The sequence below is a fragment of the Scyliorhinus canicula genome, chromosome 7, assembly GCF_902713615.1.
Source record: "Scyliorhinus canicula chromosome 7, sScyCan1.1, whole genome shotgun sequence".
NCBI lineage: Eukaryota > Metazoa > Chordata > Chondrichthyes > Carcharhiniformes > Scyliorhinidae > Scyliorhinus > Scyliorhinus canicula.
In genome coordinates, this window is record NC_052152.1 from 132,240,127 (window position 1) to 132,262,867 (window position 22,741).

The window sequence follows — 22,741 nt, forward strand, 5'->3', positions numbered from 1 at the left end:
GGACTGTGGGAGGAAACCGGAGCACCCGGAGGAAACCCACGCAGACACGGGGAGAACGTGCAGACTCCACGCAGAAAGTGACCCAAGTCGAGAATCGAACCTGGGACCCTGGAGCTGTGAAGCAACTGTACTAACCACTGTGTTAACGTGCTGCCCAATTGAAGAATGTTGCTGCAAATATTAATTACCGTACACCTATACCATACATGTCTTTAAAAAGCAAAGGGCTGCTTTTTAAAACTACGATTTTATGCTGAGAAACAAACTTGTGTTGTTGAGATGGATTAAGTTGTGCAGCCAGCTCATTCTGCAAGTGCTTAGATAGGTTTGCTGCATCAGGGTATTAAATCTTACATTAACACTGTAAACATTCAAACAAACACACTGAATTTTATTTGCCCATGTAAGTGAGCACTGCCATTGCAATGTTAAAAATAACTGCTTTTAACATGGGGTAAAATGATGCAGGACTACAATAGGACCATAGACCTGTATGAATGTAAATGCTCTCCTTTGTACACCCCAATGCCAGCCTTCTGGCAAACGGTGTTGCCAGATGCCATCTCGATGTACTTGCTGCTTAGGTGTCTGCTGTGGTATGGTGGTAGCACTGTTGCCGGAGGTAGAGGTTTGTGCGTTAAGTCCCACCCCACAGATTTGAGCACAAAAATCTAAGCTGACAATCAGCGTTGAGGTCAGGGATGCTGTCTTTCAGAGATGTTAAACAAAGGGCTTATCTGCCCTTGTGTGTGGCTGTGAAAAATCTCAATACATTATTCCAAAGAGGAGCTGGGGATTTTTCCCCCAATGACCTGGCATATTATATATCCCTCAATCAGCATTACCAAATCAGATTACCTGATCTTTAACCCTTTGTGTTTGTAGGAGCTCTTCGTGTGGAAATTAATTGCCATAATAATGACTTTACAGTTAATTAAATACTTTTGAAGTGATGTGTTCTGGGACATCCCGAGGTCATGAAAGATGCAAGACAAATGCAAGTTTTCTTTCTGAAGCTGAAAATATCATGACTTAATGCTCAAGTTATATACAATTAATAGGGCTGAAATTAAAGCCACATGGACCACAATGGTCACACACCTCCCAAAAGAAAAGGGACACTAAAATTTCACTTTGATAGCTAACTGGCCTGACTTGGGTTAGGCTATTCATATCCACTGAAAACGAAAGAGGAGGCTTGAATCACTAATGTAACAGCAAGTTTCTCAACAAGAAAAAAAGTTATAATTCAACCATTTTTAATGGTTTGAGATTCTCTGACAGGCTTCACTTGCAAATCAGAACAGTCTATTTCAGGTAGCCGAACAATAGCAAGGGTAAAAAAGAAACTTCAATATGCTCTTTGGCGGATGGGGATCGGAGGCAAGGAAGGGAAAAGAGAAAGATACCTTCTGATTCACCCCCACCCTCAGAAACCCTACTTTCCCAACCAAAGCAGTTAGCCTATGGGTTGCCCATGTTGAAGAGTACCAACCACCACCACTAAACACTCAGCAGCAACTCCAGCCAAATTGACCATGCATAAACACATGGATTTCACACCTCTAGTTGCACTAATTCATGATAACCAGCAGTGTCTTTCTGCCATAGTTATACTAAATGCCATGCACTCTTGTGTTAAAAAGACCCCATATCCCTTCATAGATCCTGTCACCACTGACAGTACTCTTTAGTGTTAATCTGGGTGTTTGTTTAAAATCTTAAAGTAGTAACATTCTTATGATTTATATTTCTTAAATCTCACATTTCATCCACTTGAGCAAGCATGGTTTGCAGACATATTTTCACGTACAGATTGAACACCAGAAAATAAACTACACAATCTACTTCATTCACTTCCTTGGGTTCCAACCCAAGGATTCAGGCATCAGAGGAAACAGCTTTTCGAAGTTGTGCAAACTTTTACCCCGCACTCAAACACTGACTCTCTTTCACCATCAGTTGGAATTCACTGTTGTTGGACAAATATCCCCTAGACTTAATACATTATTCCTTTCTGTATAGAGATGCAAGTCGTCTTCTCATCTGAATATGTCAACTCTCGATGGGATAGAGTTTCACAAGCCACCAGCTGGCTCACCCACTTCAGGCATGGGATTCTGCAGGGAGCTTCAGCAGAATACTTTACCATCATGAAACACATTAAAGCAGAGCTCCAACCTTCCCTCACCAGCCATCCACATGCGCAAAGTTTCAGCAGGATTGGCGGGGTAAAAGGAGCAGGAAACATAGTTAATTTGTCTCTTCCCTAATCAGATCAGATAAAGCACAGATCAAGATAAAACCTGGGATATGAGAGAGAGAGTGAGAGAGAGAGAGAGAGATCGATCGATTAAGAAAAAGAGAGATCGAGAGAGAGCGAGCAATATCGAGGTTTTTGGATCCTTTCAACCCAAAGTGCTGGAGTTCAAACAGTCGTGCTCTGCAGACCGAACTGTGCCTTCCTTAAACAAAAGGAGAAGGGTCTTCTTTTGTGGAGGTTTGTAGATGAATGCATTTCTGAACACTGGGTTCAAGAGGTTTGAACAAAGGAATCACTTCAGATTGTTGAACTTGAACGGAGAGCTGCAAAGTGCATTTTAAAAAGGGAGTCCAATTCTTGGTTACAAAACACAAACTAAACAAAGTGCTTCAGTTTTAGAATTTCCCTTTTTTTATGCAATAACTTGAGGTCTATTTACATGCAATGGAAAAAACTCTACTAAGTTTTGATTTGCACTTATGCACCAGATTGCTGTCGTTTGTCAGTTAAACCATTCCCTGGTTCATCAGTTTCCCTGCTCTTGGACATATTGAGGAGCGAAACTGATTGAGAAAGTGCCTGCCAAAGTGTAGCCTGGAGCACTTACAGAAGAACGAGGCAAAACTAATTTTAAGAAGTGATTATTCTTCCTTCAAGAAGAGCACAGCAGAAAAGCCGAATCCAAGAGGGACGGTTTTACAGGATCCATCCATCTTCTTACATGCCTGCTCCGAGTCATTCCAAGCACAGAGGACGGTCAGCAACAGTTACGTCTTGTGTCAGTAGGTTGTCTCCTCAGCTTGAATCCTTTATTGTTCGCTCCTGGATTGACAGATGTTGAAGGAATTCGGCGACCTAAAAGAGACAGAGAAAAAGAAAATTAAAATAGCTTTGAACTCAAGATTTTTGATGTACAAGGGAGCTGGTTGGGGGGCGGGGGGGAAGGGCATGGGGGATAGGAAAGTGGAGTTAAAGCCACAAACAGATCGTATTGGAAGCCAGAAATAGATGTTGAATGGTAGAGCAGTCTTGATAAGCTGAATGACCTACTCCTGCTTCTGATATTATTTTGACTTTGCATTGGTCACCGTCTGTTTTGACTAAGTTTAGTATGTCATTATTTGGCAAATGATACAGGGAACAGACATTTCTTGACAAGTCAGATTGAGATTACAGCTTTCAAGCATACAATGATGATTAAAAAGAGCAAAGCATGACTCTGCTCAAACCAAAACTCCTGTGCGACACCACACTGCCTACGATTGTATCAAGCTATTAGAAATTTGTTCTAGTTTATCGGAGATTTGTTGAAACTCAAGACTTGGAAAGAATGTACTGAGAAGGGAGGAAAGATTATTTGGTTTGACTGTACGCATGCGCAAACCTTGTAACTCTTGAGGGAATAGTAACTGGTTTCCTTATCCTTTTACACAAGACCATAAGACAGAGGAGCAGAATTAGGCAACTTGGCCCATCGAGTCCACTCCGCCATTCAATCATGGCTGATATTTTTCTCATCCCCATTCTCCTGCCTTCTCCCCATAACCTCTACTGATCTCCTTATTAATCAAGAACCTATCTATCTGACTTAAAGACAGTGATTTGGCTTCCACTGCCTTCTGCGGCAAAGAATTCCACAGATTCACCAACCTCTGACTGAAGAAATTCCTCCTCATCTCAGTTTTAAAGGATCGTCCCTTCAGGGTTCTAGTTTTTCCTACAAGTGGAAACATCCTCTCCACATCCACTCTATCTAGGCCTCTCAGTATCCTACAAGTTTCAATACTATCCCCCATATCTTTCTAAACTCCAACGAGTACAGACCCAGAGTCCTTAACCGCTCCTCATATGACAAGCTCTTCATTCCAGGATCATTCTTGTGAACCTCCTACGGACCCTTTCCAAGGCCAGCACATCCTTCCTTGGATATGGGGCCCAAAACTGCTCACAATACGCCAAATAGGGTCTGACCGGAGCCTTATACAGCCTCAGAAGTACATCCCTGCTCTTGTATTTTAGCCTCTTCGACATGAATGGTAACATGCATTTGCCTTCCTAACTGCCGACTGAATCTGTACGTTAACCTCAAAAGAATCTTGACTAGGACTACCAAATCCCTATGTGCTTCTGATTTCCAAAGCCATTCCCCATTTAGAAAATAGTCTATGCCTCCATTTTTCCTACCAAAATGCATAACCTCACACTTTTCAACATTGTATACCATCTTCCACTTCTTTGCCCATTCTCCTAGCCTGTCCAAGTCCTTCTGCAGTTCCCCTGCTTCCCTAATACTACCTGTCCCATGGCATATCTTTGTACCATCTGCAAACTTCGCAACAGTGCCCTCAGTTCCTTCTTCCAGATCATTAATGTACAGTGAAAAGTTGTGGTCCCAACCCCAACCCGAGGCACACCACTAGTCACATAGACACTTACAGCTTAATGGTAAAACTTCAATGATATGTAGTTCCCAGATGCAAGGCTAAAGATCCCAAACTGCAAAGATCACCTGAACAGCCAGACTCAGAAGCCCTGTCAAAACTGTTGGGCATTAGCAACCTCTCATTAGCTCACTGGCAGCCAACAGTACAGTACCAATTATATTTAAAATACTGTATTTTTTCCCTTGGTGGTGTGGGCAAAAGAGAATGAAAAGCTGAGGCATGCAGAATTTCTAATGACAAACTTTTGAGCGCTTCACATAGCTAAGGCCATACTCACTGATTTCTGCAAACAGCTCATTGATGTTAATGGCATTTTTGGCACTAGTTTCCACAAAGACTGCATGGATGGAATCTGCATAGTCCTTGGCATCCTTTTCAAGTACTTCTCTGTAATAAAAGTCAAAAAGTTGAGCTCATATTTGGTAATGAAAGGACTTATACAGGTGAATGATAGCAAGGTAACATTTACACTCCTTCAACCGGTCCCTAATTTACTGGATTTAAATTTAATCAGACATTTGGTCAGTAGTTTGGGTGGGAAGTGTTAGGCTTGCATGGCCATCATTCAAAGGAGGACTTAAAATATTGTTAGAATTGCAAACATCAGCAGCATCACTGCAATTTGAATTGTTACAAATGCATTCTATATCATGAGCAGAAAAATCACAAGATGGGTAACAACGTGATGAGGCTTGATTCAAGCTCTCATCTAAAGGCAGAACAGCCAGCTGGCTAACAGCTGCATGTCAAGAAAGCTGCATGTTGTGGAACACGGCATTAAGGTTCCTGGATACACAACATCTCCCTCCTTGGTTTATTGCTGCTGGGCCACACTTTAAGCAAGCTCAGATGGTGACAATGTCTGACAAAAACAGGATTCCTTAAGTAAACCTACCCTGCTCCTTCAGTCAATTACATCATCGTTACCGGAAGCTATCTTCTGCCCAGCAACAAAACCCAGCTTCAGTTTCAACAATGGCTGAGGTGATGGTGAGGAAAGATAGTTAAACTATTTCTCACCTTGCCAGAGGTACATCCCTTACCAAAGGGCCTAGTTGCAAAGTTAAGGTCTCTTTGAAGTGCTCAAATCATCAACTTTCAGACAAATAAAAATAAGGCTATAGGTTTTGACAACACTATCAAATCTCCTGCATCATTGCTCACTGAGGATTGCAGTACAGTGTGATGTTTAGCTGCTAACAAGGCCTGTCTCGTAAAGGCTGGTACTTTGAATTGTCATATCCAATTATTAGGGGGCAGTTGGAACTGCTGTAAATCTCAGGTTCCAGGTCAATGAACAATTTTCTTTTTCTCTCCACAAATTATCAAAGTTTGTTACACACTATAATTAAACACTGATCCTTTTGCACAGCACACAGAGTAACCAGTAGATGGGAGTGTTGAGCAAAGCCAGGAGATTCAAAAGATTTGAGAGAGGAGTGATTTAAACTTTAATGGTGCCTGCCCTATTATCACTAATGTTTGTGGTGGCTACTCATGTTCACTTTCTAAATCAGATTACCATCTTTCAAATTATCCCAACAGTCCTGCAATTTTGAAACCACAACACTGGGTGAGCTTCTGAAATTATATACGCTGGGGTGTGCAGGGTGCGAGAAGGATTTTTTTTGTCAGAATTTACTGCACAAAATAACCAGCAGCGTGTTAAATATTACAAGCGATCCCACCCATTTCTTACTGTGTGGAATGCAGTACCATTTCATGCCAAAACCAGCCCCAAGCAAAGTAAAACATTTTTTTAAAGATTGTGGCTGGTCCCTGTAAATTACATTTCATCCATATCAGTAAAAAGATGACCTTGGATGCAATGTCCTTGGACAGTGCAGCACCAAACCAGAGTACTCACCAAGATCAAGCAGGGTCAGGGCGGCCAGAGGCTGACCACAAGACACTATCGTCTGCACATCTTTCCCGGGGCTCGGTAGGATGCAGGCAAGGAGCAGAGGATTACAAGAGGCAGGAAGCATATTAGTAAGGGTGATGGCTAAAAGGTGTGGGAGGGGCTGCACTGTGTTTCATGATAACTCCCTGCAACAATACCCTGTTAGGTGAATTTCAATCTCAACTTAATCTGCTTATTCATTTTACTGAGCTGACAGACTTTACCAAATTTAATCTCTGAAGTGCGCAATGCAGGCAAGATAAGTGGGCTGTGGCTCAATGCAGCCATTTGCCTCTCCCAGCATAAAGGTCTCCACTGCCCACCAATCTCATCCTCCTCATGACTTCCCCACTACTTCCCAAAGTGTGTTAAAAAAATTGAACTAATTCCCAGCAGAGACAAATGCAGCTTTCAAGAATGTACACAAAGGTCTTTGGCCTAGAGATTGGAGGCTATGGGTCGGTTACTTAACAAAATTTCCTCAGCAGTGATCAGTGATAACTAGAAGACTGAGAAAGAGTACCCACTATATCCTGGTGAACCGTGCCCCAAGTCCACTCTAAACATCAGAACGGGACCCCTCTTTCCCAAGAACTTTTCCCCCCCAATTCCCCATCTCCAACCATTCCTGGGAAAATTTTCTTCACTGAATCTTTGCCAGGACACTGCACAAACTAGTTTCCATTACTCCATGCTCAACTACCAATTCTGTTACAGAATGATCCCCCAACACCAAACCATCTCAGTGTTGCAATTGCTCAAGTCCTGCTCCCACCACAGTGGTCCAGGGCATCCTAACCGGAACTTGAAAACTAGGTTAAAATAGTAAAAAGACAAGATGCAGTGGAGACTTCACTCTCAACAAAGATTTATAGCGGTGACAAAGATGCAACATCAGTGGTTAATTAAAGAAGTTCAAGGTAATAAAAGAAACACTGTACAATTGTGAAGATTAGTGGCAGGACAGTAAGTTGGATAAATTTTAAAACCAGCAAAGAATGACCAAAGAGACAGAAATTTAGAGTATGAGAGAAAGCTTACAACAAGAAACTGATAGTACGAGTTTCTACAAGTGTTTAAAAAGTAAAAGAGAAACAAGAACGCGTGTTCCTCTTCTGTAGAGTCTGGGGAATTAATAATGAAAAATAAAGGAAATGGCAAAAGCCTGCATTCTGGGGTCTTATAGACAAGGGAAACTTTCCAAAGACTCAAAAATCAAAAAGGTGAAAGAGAAGTAGGAACAACCAACACCATCAGGGAAAAGGTACTGGAAAAACTATTAAACTAATGGCTGACATGTCCGGAGGGCCTGTGGCCTACATGTTTGGGTCGTATAGAAGTGGCTGCTAAGATGGATATCTGCCAAAATTCTGGAAGGGTCTCATCGGATTGGAAAACCACAAACTTAACACTTCTCGTCAAGGAAGGAGGGAGACAGAATGCAGGAAACTATGGACCAGTAAGTCTAACATCGGTCATAGCAATTGGTCATTGTTAAGGAGGTTATTGGGGGGGCAGCACGGTGGCCTAGTGGTTAGCACAACCGCCTCACGGCGCTGAGGTCCCAGGTTCGATCCCGGCTCTGGGTCACTGTCCGTGTGGAGTTTGCACATTCTCCCAGTGTCTGCGTGGGTTTCGCCCCCACAACCCAAAAATGTGCAGAGTAGGTGGATTGGCCACGCTAAATTGCCCCTTAATTGGAAAAAATAATTGGGTAATCTAAATTTTTTTTAAAAGGAGGTTATTGGGCAGCATGGTAGCACAGTGGGTACCATGGGTCTCGTGTTCAATTCCTGGATTGGGTTACTGTCTGTGTGGAGCCTGCATGTTCACCCCGTGTCTGCATGGGTTTCCTCCCACAAGTCCCAAAAGGTAATTTGGCCATTCTGAATTCTCCCTCGGTGTACTCGAACAGGTGCCGGAGTGTGGCGACTAGGGGATTTTCACAGTAACTGCATTGCAGTGTTAATATTTTAAAAAAAATTTAGAGTACCCAATTAATTTTTTCCAATTAAGTGTCAATTTAGCATTGCCAACCCACCTACCCTGCACATCTTTGGGTTGTGGGGCGAAACCCACGCAAACACGGGGAGAATGTGCAAACTCCACACGGACAGTGACCCAGAGCCGGGATTGGACCTGGGACCTCGGCGGCGTGAGACAGCAGTGCTAACCACTGCGCCACCGTGCTGCCCCTTTGCAGTGTTAATATAAGCCTACTTTTGACAATAAAGATTATAAGATTATATTGTAGAATGGGATCAGGCAATCAGCATATTGTTGTTTGAGGAAATAACAAGGAATGTGAACCATGAATCTTTAGATGTGGTGCATTTGGATTTCCAAAAGACATTCAGCAAGGTGCCACACCAACGGTTACTACATAAGAGAAGAAATCACAGAAACAGAGAAAATAGGAGGCCATTCGGCCCTTAGAGTTTGTTCCGCCATTCATAATGACCACTGCTGATCAACCTACTCAATAATAAGTGTTTCCCCCCATATCTTTTGATCCCCTTCACCACAAGTACTATATCAAACTGTTTCTTGAAAACATGCAATATTTTGGCCTCAACTACTTCCTGTGGTAATGAAATCCACAGGCTCGCCACTCTCCTCATCTGTCTTAAATGGTCTATCCCGTATCCTCAGACTGTGACCCAATCCTTCTTGTACCTACCCATACCTAGTCCTGTTATAATTTTATAGGTTTCTACGAGATCCCCTCTCATTCTTCTGAACTCCAGCAAATACAATCTTAACATACTCAACCTCTCCTCATATGTCAATCCTACCTTCCCAGGAACCAATCTGGCAAAACTTTGCGGCACTCTCTCTATAGCAAGAACATTGTTCCTCAGAGGAGACCAAAACTGCACACAATATTCCAGGGGTGGCCTCATCAAGGCCCTGTACAATTGCAGCAAGACATTCCTGCTCCTGTACTCGAATTCTCTCGCAGTGAAGGCCAGCATACCATTTGCCTTCTTTACTGCCTGCTGCACCTGCACACTTACCTTCAGTAACTGGTGTACGAGGACACCCAGGTCTCATTGCACATTCCCCTCGCCTAATTTATGGCCATTCAGATAATAGTCTGCCGTCGCATTTTTGTTACCAAAGTGGATAACCTTGCATTTATCCAAATTATATTGCACCTGCCATTCATTTGTCCACTCACTCAACTTGTCCAAATCACATTGAAGGATCTTTTCATCCTCCTCAAAGCTCACCCTCCCACCCAACTTGGTACCATCTGCAAATCTGGATATATTACATTTGGCTCCCTCATCCAAATCATTACTATATATTGTGAATAGCTGGTGATATAGCAATGAAAATCGCTTGTTGTCACGAGTAGGCTTCAAATGAAGTTACTGTGAAAAGCCCCTAGTCGCCACATTCCGGTGCCTGTTCGGGGAGGCTGTTACGGGAATCGAACCGTGCTGCTGGTTTGCTTGGTCTGCTTTCAAAGCCAGCGATTTAGCGGTGTGCTAAACAGCCCCTATACTGATCCCCGTGGTACCCCACTAGTCACTGCCTGTCAATTTTAAAAAGCCCCATTAATTCCTATTGTTTCCTGTCTGCCAACCAGTTTTCTATCCATTTCCATACACTAACCCCAATCCCAGGTGCTTTAATTTTACATGCTAAATCTCTTGTGAGACTTCGTCAAAAGCCTTCTGAAAGTTCAAATAAACCACATCCACCGGCTCCCCCTCATGAACTCCATAAGTTACATCCACGAAGAATTCCAGATTTGTCAAGCATAATTCCCCCTTCATAATACCATGCTGACTGACTGTCCGATCGTGCCACTGTTTTCTAAGGGCTCTGCTACAAAATTTTTTAACTACCGACATCAGGCTTACTGGTCTATAATTCTCTGTTTTCTCTCTACCTCCCAATTAAACAGCACACTTACATCAGCTACCAATCTGCAGGAACTGTTCCAGAGTCAATAGAATTCTGGAAGATAACCACCAATGCATCCACTATTTCTAGAGCCACTTCCTCAAGTGCTCTGGGATGTAGATTATCAGGCCCTGGGGATTTATCAGCCTACAATCCCATCAATTTCTTTAATACCATAATTTGTTCATACCATTTCTCTACAAATATTGATTTCTTTCAGTTCCCCAAAATTTCTGGTATCTTATTTGTGTCCTCATTTTTGAAGACAGAACCAAAGTTGTTCAGCCATTTGTTTATCCCCTATTATACATGCATAGGGCAGCACGGTAGCACAGTGGTTAGTACAAATGCTTCACAGCTCCAGGGTCCCAGGTTCGAATCCCAGTTTGGGTCACTGACTGTGTGGAGTCTGCACATCCTCCCAGTGTGTGCGTGGGTTTCCTCCGGGTGCTCCGGTTTCCTCCCACAGACCAAAGATGTGCAGGTTAGGTGGATTGGCCATGCTAAATTGCCCTTAGGGTCCAAATTGCCCTTAGTGTTAGGTGGGGTTACTGGGTTATGGGGATAGGGCGGAGGTATGGGCTTGGGTAGGGTGCTCTTTCCAAGAGCCGGTGCAGACTCGATGGGCCGAATGGCCTCCTTCTGCACTGTAAATTCTATGAAACGATACCCCTGTTTCTGACTATAAGGACCTAAATTTGTCTTCACCAACTAATAGAAACCTTTGCGGTCCGTTTTTATGTTAGCTGCAAGTTTACTCTCGTACTCTATTTTCCCCTTCTTAATCAATCCCTGGTTCTTCTTTGCTGGATTCTAAACTGCTCCCAATCCTCAGACTTGTAGGAGCAGCATGGGGGCAGTGATTAGCACTGCTGCCTCACAGTGCCGAAGACTCTAGTACGATCAGGCCCGCTGGTTACTGTCCATGTGGAATTTGCACGTTCTCTCAGTGTCTGCGCGGGTCTCACCCCCATAACCCAAAGATGTGCAGGGTAGGTGGATTGGCCACACCAAATTGTCCCTTAATTGGAATGAGAATAGGGTACTTTAAAAATAAATCCTCAGACCTGTTATTTTTCTTGGCCAATATGCTTCTTCCTTGGATAGAATACTACCTCCAATTTCCCTTGTAAACCATGGATTGCCCACCTTCACTGTTTTACTTTTGTGCCAGACAGGAATAAACAATGGTTGCAGTTCCCCCATGCACTCCTTAAAGGCCATTGCCGTCCCAATGTCACCCCTTGAAGTAACTCTTCCTAATCAATCACAGCCAACTCACGCCTCATACCATTGTAGTTTCCTTTATTAAGATTCAGGACCAGAGTCTCAGAATCAACTACTTCACTCACCACCTTGATGAAAAATACTTCATATTATGGTCACTCATCCCCAGTGGATCTCGCACAACTAGATTGCCAATGATTCTGTCTCATTACACAGTACCCAGTCTAGGATGGCATTTTCTCTAGTTGGTTCCTCAATGTATTGGTCGAGAAAACCATCCTATATACAGTCCAGGAATTCCTCCTCCACGGTATTGTGGCTAATTTGATTTGCCCAATCTATAAACAGATTAAAATTACCCATAATTACAGATGGTCCTTTATCGCATGGGTCTCTAATTCCTGTTTAATGCCATTCTCAATATCACCATTGCAGCTTGGGGGTCGACATATGTCACCCACTAATGTTTTTTGCTCCTTGGTGTTTCTCAGCTCTACCCATACAAATTCCACATTGTCAGAGCTAATATCCTTTCTCACTATTGTATTAATTTCCTCTTTAGCCAGCACTGCCACTCCACCACCTTTTCCTTTTTGCCCATCCTTCCTAAATAAGGAAGACCCCCAGACATTCAGTTCCCTTCCCTGGTCACCCTGCAGCCACGTCTCCGCAACCCCGATTACTTCTATTTGCATGATTAGTTAATCCGCTGTATTGCGAATGCTCCGCATATCAAGGCACAATGCCTTGAAGCTTGTCTTTTTAACATTACTTGTCCCGTTTTCAATATGGCTCTGTTGGAATCTGGCCATTGATTTCTCTGCCCATCATTTCTCTTATTCCCTTTTGTCTTTGTTTTTGTCCTAATTTGACTCCTTGCATAGGTTCCCACCCCCCTACTAGTTTAAACCCTCCCAGCCACTCTAGCAGATACTCCCCCATGAACATCAGTCCCAGTCTTGCCCAGGTGGAACCAATCCAGTCAAACCTCCCCCAGAACCGGTCCCAATGTCCCAGTAACCTGATGCACCATCTCTTCAGCCCCAAATTCATCTCATATATCCTGCTATTTCTCTTCCGACTAGCACTTGGCACTGGTAGTAATCCCGAGATCACTATCTTTGCGGTCCGATTTCTCAAATTCCTTCCTAACTCCCTATATTCTGCTTTTAGGACCTCATCCCGTTTTTTAAAGCCCATGTCACTGGTGTAAGAGGTAATATATTAGTATGGTTAGCTATCAGTAAGCAGAAAGCAGGGATAAATGGGTAATTTTTGGGTTGGTAAACTGCAATTAATAGGGATTAGTAGAGCTGGGGCCTCAACTAGTTCAAACTATATGAATGACTTGGATGAACGGATCAAATGCACGGCAGTTAAATTTACCAAGACAGATAGGTAGGAAAGTAAGTTGTCAAGAGAGGGTAAAGAATCTACAAAAGGATATAGATATTTTAAGTAAGTGAGTAAAAAGTTGGCTTTTGGAATACAAAATGCAGGAAAATGTGGATGTCCACTTTGACAAGTAGAATAGAAAGTAGTACATCACTTAAGTGGACAGAGATTGCAGAAGTCAGTGGTATGGAGGGATCTGGGTGGCCAGGTACACAAATCACAAGTTAGTATGCAGGTATTGGAACAGGAGAAAATTTGAATCTTTGTGTTTATTGCAAAGGGACTAGAATAAAAGTAGCAAAGGTTTACGGTAGACATACTGAGTCCTTGGGGAGACCACATCTGGAGCACAGTGTACAGTTTTGATCTCCTTATTTGAAAACAGATATCATTGCGTTAGCAGTTCACAGAAGGTTCACTAATTCCTGGGATGAAGGGCTTATCCCATGATGAAAGATTGAGCCTATACCTATTGGAGTTTCAAAAAAATGAGAGGTGACCTTCTTGAAACAAGATTCTGAAGGATCTTGGTGGGGTAGATACTGGCAGTATGTTTCCAATTGAGGCGGAGATTAAAACTAGGGGACACTGTTCAAAAATAAAAGAGTGCACCCTTTGAAAATGGAGACAAGGAGAGCTTTTCTCTGAGGGCCATTCGTCTGTGCAATTCTCTTCCCAAGAAAGCAGTGGACGCTGGGGCATTGAACTTATTTAAGGCTGAGTTAGATAAGATTTTGGATATAATATAGAGTCACAGGTCATGGGGGCAGACAGTAAAGTAGAGTCAAGGCCACAATCAGATCAGCTATGACCTGATCAAATGGTGGTGCAGACTCGAAGGGCTGAATGACCTGTCCCTGCTTTAAATCCTTTGTTCCTATGATATTCCATAAGCAGGAATCCTTTTTCCATCACACAAAATCAGGAAGCACCCTTCCCAGTGATCACGCACGCTTAGGTCACCTGCCCTAGACCTCCACAACCTGCTACTCGTGGACCTCAGGACCACACTCCCAACCAAGCCAATCCATCCCAATTCCTCACATGCAGTTCCTACATTTAACCGGAATCATCTTTCCCTTCACTCTTTCTATTCACTTAAAGTTGAGAGATCAGAGTTAACCTGATAACTAGATCATTTGCTGATCTAGATTCCCTGGAAATATGCACATTTCACGATTTTAAACATTTCATCCCTCAACTCATCATGAGCAATGCCATAGGAGATCTGCTAGTATCAATACAGAAATTATGATATGCCTGTCACACATTGTATACATTTATTTAACCAATCTGTAAAGAAACTGGGTCAGCCTCAGGAAACTCTTCTAACTTACTTAAGGAACCATAGTTTTTTTACAGAGCACACAAAAAGGAGTGTCAAACTGCCCATAAGCAATTTTCTCCAATTGATTTCAGTAAGGCACAGAAATGAAGCTCCACAATTTTAAATGGAATGGAGACACACTTGAAGCTGGGAGACCAAATTAGACTGAAGGGATGGGTCGGACAGGTATCCCATTTGGGACTGGACTTTGAAACAAAGGGGGTGGCCATCCTGATTAACAAAAGGGTGGCATTTGAAGTAGGGAAGACAAGAGGCAGACCCAGGAGGCAGACTTATTATGGTTAGCGGGAAACTGGAGGGAATGGCAGTGGTGTTGGTAAACATATATGCCCCAAATTGGATGATGTCACGTTTATCGGGAAGGTGCTAGGACCTTGACTCACACTGATTGGTTATGGGGGGTGACTTCAACATGGTCCGAGATCAGAGAATGGACCGGTCAGGTTCTAGGTCAGGGAAGGTATCAGCAATGGTGAAAGAACTGCGGGAGTTCATGGAGCGCATTGGAGGGATTGATCCGTGGAGATTCGAGAGGCCACGGAGCAAGGAATATTCATTCTACTTTCATGTGCACAAGGCATACTCCAGGATAGATTTCTTTGTACTGGATAAAACACTGTTGGCGGGGATGGAGGGCACCGAGTACTCAGCAATTGTGGTGCCAGACCACGCGCTACATTGGATAGACTTGTGGGTAAGCACAGGAAAGTCCCAGCGCCCGCAGTGGAGATTAGATGTAGGGCTGCTAGCGGACAACGGGATCTGTGAGCGAGTGAGGGAAGCCATTCGAGGGTATATAAAGAACGACAACATGGGGTGGTGTGGGAGGCATTGAAGGTGGGTATTAGAGGGGAATGTATTTCAATTCGGGCCCATAGGGAGAAGACTGAACGGGCGGAGCTGGACAGGTTGGTAGGAGAGCTTACAAGTGGACAGGAGATATGCGGAGTTTGCGAATGAGGAGCTCCTGAAGGAGCGTCAGAGACTCCAAATGGAATTTGGGCTCCTTTCCACAGGAAAGGCGGCGGGACAGCTGAGGAAGGTACAAGGGGCAATATATGAATGTGGGGAGAAGGCGAGCAGGATGCTGGCGCATCAGGTGAGGAAGCGGGAGGTGGCAAGAGAAATAGTGAAAATAAAAGGATATGAGGGGGAAGGTAGTGATGGGCCCGGGGCAGTTAACGACCTGTTCTGTGAATTCTATAGTTGACTATATATTAGTCGAATCCCCAGGTTGGGGAGGAGGGTATGAATCAATTCCTGGAGAGGCTAGAGTTCCCAAAGGTAGCAAGGTACCACAAGTGGATAACACTGTGGCTTCACAGCTCCAGGGTCCCAGGTTCGGTTCTCAGCTGGGTCACTGTCTGTGCGAAATCTGCACGTTCTCCCAGTGTCTGTGTGGATTTCCTGCAGGTGCTCCAGTTTCCCCCACAGTCCAAAGATGTGCAGGTTAGGTGGATTGGCCATGATAAATTGCCCTTAGTGACCAAAATGAAATGAAATGAAAATCGCTTGTCACAAGTAGGCTTCAAATGAAGTTACTGTGAAAAGCCCCTGGTCGCCACATTCCAGCGCCAGTTCGGGTAGGCTGGTACGGGAATTGAACCGTGCTGCTGGCCTGCCTTGGTCTGCTTTCAAAGCCAGCGATTTAGCTCTGTGCTAAACGGCCCCTAAAGATTAGGAGAGGTTATTGGGTTACAGGGATAGGGTGGAAGTGAGGGCTTAAGTGGGTCGGTGCAGACTCGATGGGCCGAATGGCCTCCTCCTGCACTGTATGTTCTATGTAGATGAGGAGCTGGTGGAAGTCCTGGGGGGCCCAATTGGGCTCAGGGAGGTGATAGATGGATTGGGGATGATGCAATCGGCCAAGGCCCTGGGACCTGATGGATTCCCAGTGGAATTTTATACAATGTTTTCTGGGCTACTGGGGCCACTTCTGGTCAAGGATTTTAACGAGTCCAAGGAGCTGGGAGTACTTCCCCCAATGCTATCACAGGCATCAATCTCCCTCATGCTGAGATATGGGCCCAGAGAGCTGTGGAGCTGGGGCTGGTTTAGCTCACTGGGCTAAATCGCTGGCTTTTAAAGCAGACCAAGCAGGCCAGCAGCACGGTTCGATTCCCGTACCAGCCTCCCCGGACAGGTGCCAGAATGTGGCGACTAGGGGCTTTTCACAGTAACTTCATTGAAGCCTACTTGTGACAATAAGCGATTTTCATTTTTCATACAGGTCAATTTCCCTTTCGAATGTGGATGCTAAACTGCTGGCAAACATCTTGGCCACCCGAATAGAGGACTGTGTCCCGGAGGTAATCGGGGAGGATCAGATGGGATTTGTGAAAGGAAGGCACCTGACGTCCAATATTAGATGGCTTCTTAATGTTATAATGAAGCCAGCTGAGGGGCACGATGTTGAAGTGGCAGTAGCCACGGACGCAGGAAGGCTTTCAGCTGGGTGACGTGGAAGTACCTATGGGATATTTTAGGCAGGTTTGGGCAGGGATTTGGGGATTGGGACGGCTGTTATATCAGGCTCCGGTGGCAAATGTAAGAACCAAACGAGTCAGAATATTTTAGTCTCTGTAGGGGACAAGGCAGGAATGCCCGCTCTCCCCATTACTGTTTGCCCTGGCCACAACTTGCTGCTCTATGTCACAGACCCGGGGGGGGGGGGGGGGGGGGGGGGGCGGCCGCCAAAATCATGAAGATACTGGGAGAATTTTCAGGTTACAAGTTAAATATGGGAAAGAGTGAGATGCTTGTGATCCAGGCACAGGGGCAGCAAAGGACACTGAAGGAGTTACCTTTTAAAGTGGCTGAGAGGAGTTTTAGATATCTGGGAATTCAATTGGCTAAGGATTGGGGGCAGCTTCATCAGCTAAATCTGGGTAGAGCGGGCGATCAAATGAAAAGGGACTTCTGCAGATGGGTCATGCTCCCGCTGGCAGGGAGGGTCCAGATGGTGAAAATTACGGTCCTTCCGAGACTGCTCTTTTTTCAATGCCGTCCGATTTTTGTCCCAAAGGCTTTTTTCAGGAAAATGAACGTGCCGATCTTGGGATTTGTGTGGGTGGGTAAAACCCCAAGAGTAAAGAAGGCACTCCTGGAATGGGGGTTACAGAGAGGAGGGCTTGGCCCTTCCGAGCTTTATTAACTATTACTGGGCGGTCAACATATCGATGGTCCGGAAGTGGGGAGTGGAGAGGGGTCGGTTTGGAAGTGGCATCCTACAAAGGTACAGGTTTTGAGGCTTTACTAACAGCGGCTCTGCCTTTTCCGCCGACTCGGTATTCTACAAGCCCTGTGGTGGTGGCCCCGAGGGTGTGGGGGCAATGGAGGCAGCACATGAGATTGAAGGGGGCATCAGTGCGGTCACCGATGTGTGACAACCAACGGTTTGCCCCCGAGGGGCTGGAAGGGGGCTTTAAGAGATGGCAGCGGGCAGGGATTGAGAATTTTGGGGACCTATTCATCCAGGAGGGCTTTCTGACCTTGGAGGCACTGGACCATTCAATAGTTTCTCACCATTTAAAAATATTTGCTTTCTTTAATCTACCTATCAATAAATAACCCCATAATTAGTCACATTGTACTCCATCTGTCACCTTCTTCCTCAGTCACTAAAAATGTCCCTACCCTTTTGCATATCTGTGATGTCTCCCTCACAGGTTACCTTCCCACCCTGTTTTGTATTTTCAGGAAACTTGGATATATTTGCTGCCCAAGTCATTAATTACTTCATCTGTTATTTATTATCTGGAAATTGTACTATAATTTTGCATTCCACTGAAGAACTTACGGGGGAAGGGGGGGGGGGGAGAAGAAGGTGGTCATTGTGCAGAAAAGATGCTATAAAAGATGGTAGTAGTAGGTTTTTGAAACAATCCCCATTAATACTGAAAGTTAATACTGAAACCCCCCCCAGCTGTAAACTTGTGAGAGTGCGCGCAGGCCTGAAATTAGTATTTCTTTTTGTTCCTCATTTCCCAGGCTCTGGCCCAGTCACCTCCTCAGATAGCACAACTGAGGCAAACGTTTGCTTTGTGGCAAGTATTTTATCAACCTAAGCGCAATGCTTGATGCACTTAAAAATCAATTGGTTATCAAATATGAAAACACGCTCTCACGTTTGACCCAAACTCCAACACAGTGCTGTAATACCTGGCATCAGTAAGATCACATTTGTTTCCTGCAATTGCCACCACGATATTTGGAGGCCCGTGTTGTCGCAGTTCCTTCACCCAGTTCTTCAATGTTTGCAACGTCTCCTGGACAAAAGAATGATCAGAGTAATTAATGGAGAAAAGTACGCTGGAAGCTACAGGAAACATGTTGCACACAGCGAAAAAGCAACCAATGTTCAATTCAGTTTCTACATTTCCAAATATACTGCTTACCCACCCAGTGGCATTAACTGTATTTAAAGTAATCAACCTGATAAGGGACAAAGTCATTTTTTCTTTCCCCCCCATTTGTGTGGCTGCATTAATTGCCCACGAGAGATTCTCCTGGCACCTGCTGACGAGCTGCAGGCAAATGGTCCTCGGATTTTCTTTTTAATTCCAGCCACGGTTCAGCATGCTACAGCTGTCATGCATTGCATTGTTCCCGACAAGGAAAACATGTTGGAGGCTGAAGCTTGCCTGTTGCCTTTACTGGAAAGTCAAGACACCTCACTGGGACCAGCCATATGGATTGGAATTGTCTTTTCTATTATGGGCCAGGGTTTAAGAGAACACCAAACTATATCATGGAGTTCACCTGACCCACAACTTTTAATAATTTTGGTTCTGGGGATCAGTGGGTCCCACTTTACAGGTGTGATACAGAGATCTAAAGTATTTTTAAACAAACCAATGTTTATTCTATGAATCCAGTTAACATTTTGTAAACACACAGTAAACATCTGATCAACTACCAACACTGATATCCCCCACCCCCCAAAGATACAGTACTCTCTAGGTAACCCATAGTAACTTTCCTAACAACATCCATAAGTCAACCCTTTTTAACAAAGATAGTAGGTTTGCATTCCTTACAGAAACAGGTATTACTTGGAAATCATCAAGTGATCTGGAGACATTCTTTATCATACAGTGACCAAAATACACCTCCTTGATTTGAATGCAGCTCTCCAACTGAAAACTAAACTAAAACCCAGAGCCAAAAACAGCTTCCAGCTCAAAACGAAAGTAAAAAGCAGAGCCAGTGCCCAGCTCCACCCACACACTGACATCACTGCAGCTACTTGAGAAGACAAACATTTCTCAAAGTGACATTCCCATGACATTTCCCAAATTGTGTAATTATTTTTTTCCTGGAACTTATTCCACCAGCTCCTCTGAAGATGTTGGACATGTTCCATCATACAGATTGGCGAGGGAGGAAAGCCTCATACATGAAGGAATTCACATCAAGTTGAATCTCTAGGCGACTGGATCGATAGTTCAACATGGTACTGTGTGGCATTTACAGAAGGAACTACAATATTTAATTCCAAACGAGCAGCTGATTCATTCATGTAGAGCTATATCTTTAACTGTGGAATCATTGAATAAAACATTACCCACATTACAGTACAGTAATATCCATTGGCTGTTCCAGTCAAGTTTCCCAAAAATAAACTTTCCTTTCAGTAGAATCAAGAATACAATTCCAACAATTTTCACCACTTGCCTCTTACCAAAATCACAAAACATTGGCTCAATAAACTACCCAGTCTGAGCAATCAGTGTAGCAAGGAACGGAATGAGGGTGGAGAGTTTAAACTTGAAGTGACACGAGATGGTTTTAAAATTCAGTTGGTGAGAAATGAGAATGTCAGTCTTTAATATTCCAAAATATTTAAATATTACAATTTTCAGAAACTTTGAGCATTCCTCGATGTACTAATTCCCATTATGGAGATGATTGGTCAGCAAGCACGATTTCTTACCTCTTTTGTGATATCATACACAATGACAGCGGCAGCTGATCCGCGATAGTACATTGGAGCTAATGCACGGAACTGTTCAGGGGAAGAATGGAAAAATAGTTAAATCAACAGGTGAATTAAACACTCCAAGACCATGGAAAGAAAACTAACTTGCATTCAGATTCAAGATTCAACCTTTACACCACCCATACTCCCAAAACAATGCACAGTTAATTCATTGCTTTTAAAGTCAACTCACTGCTGCTGTCATGGCAATCAATCTGTGCAGTTAGGTCCCACAAACAGCGATGGAATGAATGACTAATCATCTGTTTTGGGAGGTTATTGATGGATAAATATTGTCCTGGACACGGAGGAGAACTCCACTCCTTTTTAATACTGCTGTAGAATATTTTTAGAACCAAGAGGGCAAACAGAGCCTTGGTTTAATAGCTCATCTGTGAGACTACACTGCAGCACTTTGTCAGTAATGTTCAACCGTAGTCATCCTAAGGTCCGATTCCCTTTCCTCACGATCGCAGTGAGGTGGGCAGCACGGTACCATAGTGGGTAGCACAGTTGCTTTACAGCTCCAGGATCCCAGGTTCGATACCCTGCTGGGTCACTGTCTGTGCGGAGTCTGCACGTTCTCCCCACGTTTGCATGGGTTTCCTCCGGGTGCTCCGGTTTCCACCAACAGTCCAAAGATGTGCGGGTTAAGTGGATTGGCCATGCCAAATTGCCCTTAGTGTCCACTTCGGTGGGAGTTGCGGGCTTCAGTCAGATGCTCCTTGTGAGGGCCAGTGCAGACTCGATGGGCCAAATGGTCTCCTTCTGCACTGTAAATTCTATGATTTCTATGATGTCAGTTCAAAAAAGTCCTAATCAGAGTAAACCAAGCTCTCTGCAGGTTCATTTATGGAGCACCTGGAGCATTGTGAAGTAAGTCTATTCATACAAACATTGTAATTACAGGATAAATTCACACCAAAATTGGAAATAGAAGCTGACCTGCAAGTGTGGCAATAAGCTATGTGAGGTGTGTGGGGGATTCCTGGCAGGAGTTACATTCTGCACCAATTTGGAGATGGATCATGTGGCCTCAGTGTCAATGTGAGGAAGCATATGAAACGGGGAAGAAGCCACCACCTCCCCACCCAAATTCTGATAATTAAAATTAAAAAAAAAACACCGTGGCATATTTTTATTAGGCAAGGGATTCAGACAGAGGTGGATAAAATGAGATAGCATACAGTTCAGCAACGATTGTAGAACAATGGTTAAATAGGCTTGAAGAGCCAAATGGATGTCTGATTGTAGCAATGCTCCGGATCAGAGATTCGTAGTTCAGGTAGAGCAGGAGCAGAGCTTTTAGAAATAGTTAAATGGGAGACAGGCAGAGAGAGGGAGACCAGAAAGGCAGAGAGAGGGAGACCAGAAAGGCAGAGAGAGGGAGACCAGAGACAGACTGACAGAGGAGAGAACACGAGCATGGGTCTGATTTTTGCTTGGGCATGATTCTAACAAGGGATGCCAATCATATAGGTGGCAGTGACATTATTTACAGAACAAGCTTGCTGAACCGGAGGAAACACTGCCACACCTCCCAGCTCACAAGCACTGTAATTACACTTACTTTATGGATTTAGCCTTTCTTGCTCCCTTTTACCTGTCAGATTTCACGATGGCTGGGAAACACATGAAACATCAGTAATAAATAAAACCTGTCTTAAAAATGAAGGCATCCAGTCTTGTTAAAGGGTTCAAATTGTAAAAACGAGAAGTGGATGTGCTTGTGGCATAGAACATAGAACATAGAACAGTACAGCACAGAACAGGCCCTTCAGCCCTCAATGTTGTGCCGAGCCATGATCACCCCTCTCAAACCCACGTATCCACCCTATACCCGTAACCCAACAACCCCCCCCTTAACCTTACTTTTATTAGGACACTATGGGCAATTTAGCATGGCCATTCCACCTAACCCGCACATCTTTGGACTGTGGGAGGAAACCGGAGCACCCGGAGGAAACCCACGCACACACGGGGAGGACGTGCAGACTCCACACAGACAGTGACCCAGCCGGGAATCGAACCTGGGACCCTGGAGCTGTGAAGCATTTATGCTAACCACCATGCTACCCTGCTGCCCCCAAGTTGGGCTTGATTTGGGCTTTAACATTTGAACTTCCAATACAAATCTAACTGTTTAATGACAGGGACCGTGAGAGAGGGAAAGACAGTCGAAGAGTCAAAAAGACTGAGAAACAGGCAGAGAGAGGGATTTTTTCCAAGTTACAAAGGAACTGTCTGGAGCAACAAATGCCTCATT

At 44.1% G+C, this 22,741-nt stretch overlaps 1 protein-coding gene across 1 annotated transcript in view; it reads right to left on the minus strand.

The window, feature by feature from the left end:
* Positions 1 to 236: 236 nt before the first annotated feature.
* rab22a (RAB22A, member RAS oncogene family) overlaps positions 237 to 22,741 on the minus strand; it is an 83,836-nt gene continuing 61,331 nt past the window's right edge. Inside the window, exons 4-7 of the mRNA XM_038802957.1 lie at positions 20,431 to 20,502; positions 18,657 to 18,763; positions 4,985 to 5,094; positions 237 to 3,118 (exon numbers count right to left, since the gene is read on the minus strand). Of these exons, the coding sequence (XP_038658885.1) occupies positions 3,021 to 3,118; positions 4,985 to 5,094; positions 18,657 to 18,763; positions 20,431 to 20,502 (387 nt within the window). The 3' untranslated portion in view covers positions 237 to 3,020. The remainder of the gene's footprint in view (positions 3,119 to 4,984; positions 5,095 to 18,656; positions 18,764 to 20,430; positions 20,503 to 22,741) is intronic.